Raw genomic sequence first — 3,903 nt, 5'->3', positions numbered from 1 at the left:
CCCCCCCCCCCCGCCCCACAACCCACTGCTTTCCTTGTTACAACCGCGCATCTAATCCAGTCCTGTTCCCTTTGAAAGGAGCACACAACTCAATGCCTACGTCCCATATTCATCAGCCAAGGAGACAGTGGAACTTTACTTTCTGCAGTTTGCATCGTGAAAATAGATTTTTTCCTCCTAAATATAAAACTGTGTTATGACTTTAAATACGCTTCTTTAGACTTTATACAGTCCTCTGTCTCCAATCCTTGATCCCTGCCACTCACAACCTATTCAGGCTGAAAATTACAGTTTTCAAACTTGGCTTATCTTTCTTTCTCTCCTCCATCCCATCAAAACATACTGGTCTCATGTGTCATTTCCTTCAGGTTTTATTCTGTGGCAACAAATTGCACCTACGAATTGGAGCTGAAATTTTAAACTCAGAATCATTTCTATTCAATTGGGGTTTTTCAAATGGATAAGTTTATCCAAAGTATAAGAAACAATTGAGGATCTGTGAGCAAACAGTCTGGTTATAATGCAAATAGCACTGGCCCGGCCGGAGAAGAGCATTTTAGACTTGGTCCATCAGAAACTACCAGGGTGGCCCTGGGCAAGTGACTTAGCTCCAGTGGTCCTCAGTTTCTCACGTGTAGAATGGGGAGACTGGGCCAAGGATGAGATTCGAGAGAGGCACAACTTGCTACTAGGTGCTGCTAGATGTAATATAAATAGACTGGTCAACCATATGTGGGGATGGGGTCGAGGATATCGGGCTGGATGCCTTCTAGGACCCTCGGGACTCCAAGATTTGGGGGTAAGGGGTGCTTCTCCTATGTACCCAAGTCCCACCCACAATCCCGTCTCCCGTTGGCCTAGAAGCTGCTCCGCGCTTGGACATTTGAGCCCTACTTTGGCCTCACCTGACTTTCTGTGTTAATGGAATAAACGGTGTCCTTCTGGTCTAACAGTCTGCAGGCATAGGCGATATTGACTGCCGTCTGCTGCTTATCTCCAGTCAGGACCCAGAGCCGGATCCCAGCCTCCTGCAGAGCAGCGACTGTATCTGGAACTCCTTCCTGCAGCCGGTCTTCGACCCCAGTGGCTCCTGGAGTGATTAGAGACAGCAGAACTCACATTTATGTTGAGAAAGTAGCTGCTTAATTTCCCCAAAGCCCTATCAAGCCAGGCAATGATTATTAACTTATCTCTCGTGTTCTAGGCTGTGCTAAATGCCCAGGATACATCAGTGAAATAGAGCTGGTCCCCACCCTCTCGGTGCTCAAAGGCCTGTTGAGTAAGGATTTATAACTGAGCTATTTGAGGAGAGAAGCCCAGCGTGCCGGGCAAACATATATCAGGAGACCCGAACTTCATTTGGAAGGTCAGGGAAGGCCTTGCTGAGGAAGGGCCACTTAAGCTCAGACCTGGGAGATAAACCCAAAAGGTGGGGAAGGAAGGGGCATTCCAGGCAGAGGGATCAGCATGTGTGAAGGCCCAGAGGCCAGAGTAGAAGATGACACAGAAAGGCAGGCAGAGCAGGGAGAGAGACGAGGCCAGGCAGGGAGGGGTGGAGCTGGATCCTGTAGAGCCTGTCAGGGCATGAAGGGATTTGGCATTTTTTGGTAGCAAAGAAAGCTATGAAAGGGAGTTAAGTTGGAGAGTGATGGGATCGGTTATGAATTTTAAGAAGATCATTCTCGAGAATGGATTGGAGGGTGGAGGAAGCAGGATGAGATTCAGGGCTAACGGTCAGAGGAGAGCTGGTGTGGCTGGACTGGCAGAGCGGCAATAGGAGTGGAAAGATATGGAGAGACTGGAATCTTTGCTCTGCAAGCACTCACCGCAGAATTAACAGAGACTTGGGTTTTTGATAACGTTCTTGGAGGGCATTAAACATGCGGATTCCATCATTTTTTGAATGGTCTCAAGCTTTGAGCCAAACTTGATGATTTTATACCCAAATATCCAATAGCTGCTCAGTGATTAAGCAAAAATAAATCTGCATTTAAATTGAGATTCATTTCAGACCACAGACTAATGGCTACCCATCTCACTCTGGGCAGGAACAGGCGTGCCATTTCTTTTAATAATCCCGAGTGACAATAGCTTGGCAAAGCAGTTACATTGGATGCATATTGAAAAGTTGATTTAATATCGTGGGACTCGGTGTGAATGCATGGCAGCTTTTTAGTGGCATGACAGTTTCTTCGTGGCAGGATGAAATCTCTTCCCAGCCCTAGTCCTCTCCATCACAAGCCATCTGGAGGGAAGAAAACAAACCTCTCTATCCTGAAATGTGCCTGTTTTGTATTTCAGGCCCAAGTGCACAGGTAAACCAACCCATGAAAAGTGATGCCCAACGCTCATCTTCCGCCGAGCGTTAGCCTGGAAAGTGAGACTGAAAATGATGTGTGTTACCGGGAGGCAGGGTGAAGGAGAGAGCAGGAAAAACACATTTAGTTGTGTGAAAGAGAAAATGAAACAGGAAGGTGGTGAGAGCCTTTCTCAGCCAGGGAAGCCGATGGGTCCTGAAAAGTGTGTTCTCTTTCATGCACTACCGGCTCAGGGGCATTTCTCACCCGCTGAGGCCAGAAGGCTCCCCTGAAACAAAAGAAACCGCAGGGGAGAGGGTGTGAAGGGGGTCAGGTGCCCTAATGGGATGACATTCCGGGGGTGGCCCGGGGTGCAGGATGGAGCTGTCTGGACTAGCTACCCTCTACTTCCTGTTAAAATGGGTTCTCAAGGCCAGCTTTCAAGGGGGCCTTGTGAGGCAGCAGACAAAGGCCCCTGCAGTCCAAACACAGGAAACAGAAAAGCCGAAGGAGGTGGGGAGCAAACCTGTCTCCCCCTGTTTTCCACCCATCTGACCAAATCTTGCTGGTACCTTTTTTATATAAAGAGGTATTACCGTCTTCTTACAGCGACCCCGGGTCTTCCCCCTTCAACCCTGCCTGGCTGAGCTTGGTGATTTAGCCAGAGGAGGCGCAAAGGCTCAGAGGGGTGTGGGGATGTGTCCCTGGGCACACAGCAAGGTCTCCACAGGGCCAAGATGTGGCCTTCATCCCCAGGCCAGCACTGCCTCCCAAGATGAAAGAAGCCTTTTGCCACGTGGCCAGTATGTGCATGCTGTTCAGGCATCGCCTTTCCCGGATCTTATTCCCGAGCTGTGAAGAGATTAGTCTGACAAATAAAGCCTCCCCCTTCTCCCTTGGCAACGCTTTTCCTTCAACAGAAATCCAACGCTGTCTCTTAGCTGGTGTTTTCCATCTTTCCCCCGAGAGTATCTATCTAAGTTCTATACGTCTTTACAGCAGCAGAGTGATTTCTGTAAAACACAAATCTGTCCCTGCTTTGATCCCCTTCCCCTCTCCAAACCTTTAGCCTGTGACCTACACGGCCCTTCATAACCTGCATCCTGCTGATCTCCCCTGCACTCTGGGGTCCAGCCGTAGGAGACCTCTGAGTCCCCAGCCAGCCCAGGCTTTCCTGCCTCCAGGCCTTCATTCGGGCCCTTCCCTCTCCTGGAACACCCTCCCCCTTTGACCAGCTCCTTTTCTCCGCTCAGTTCCGGCTGTCCTGCACCCTCCTTGGCTCCACAGTAGGTTGCCACCTTCTCCTTTGTGCTTTCATCCCACCAGGTACATCTTCCAGCCCATCTCTCATCACACTCTGTTGAAATTACTTGTTTAATCATCCAAGTGTCTTTGCTAGACTATGAGCTCCAGGAGGGCGGGGTCTGTGTTGGGTTTTTTTTTTTTAATAGTTGATTTACAGTGTTGTATTAGTTTCAGGTGAGGGTCTGCGGCTCTTGTAGCCACGATACCTAGCATGCTACTTGGCACATAGTAGGTGCTCAATAAACATTTGAACGACTGGAGAAGAAGCAACCAGGCTTCATCCAGCAGGGAGTGCAGGAAT

General features: G+C 49.2%; 1 protein-coding gene across 1 annotated transcript in view; it reads right to left on the bottom strand.

The window, feature by feature from the left end:
- ATP10B (ATPase phospholipid transporting 10B (putative)) overlaps nt 1–3,903 on the bottom strand; it is a 127,310-nt gene that overhangs the window by 39,147 nt on the left and 84,260 nt on the right. The window contains 1 exon segment of the mRNA XM_007464400.1: nt 906–1,090. Coding sequence (XP_007464462.1) covers nt 906–1,090 — 185 coding nt within the window.

This window comes from Lipotes vexillifer, unplaced genomic scaffold (assembly GCF_000442215.2).
Source record: "Lipotes vexillifer unplaced genomic scaffold, Lipotes_vexillifer_v1.1 scaffold95, whole genome shotgun sequence".
NCBI classification, from domain to species: Eukaryota; Metazoa; Chordata; class Mammalia; order Artiodactyla; family Lipotidae; genus Lipotes; species Lipotes vexillifer.
This window is presented reverse-complemented; position numbering and strand designations above follow the sequence as displayed.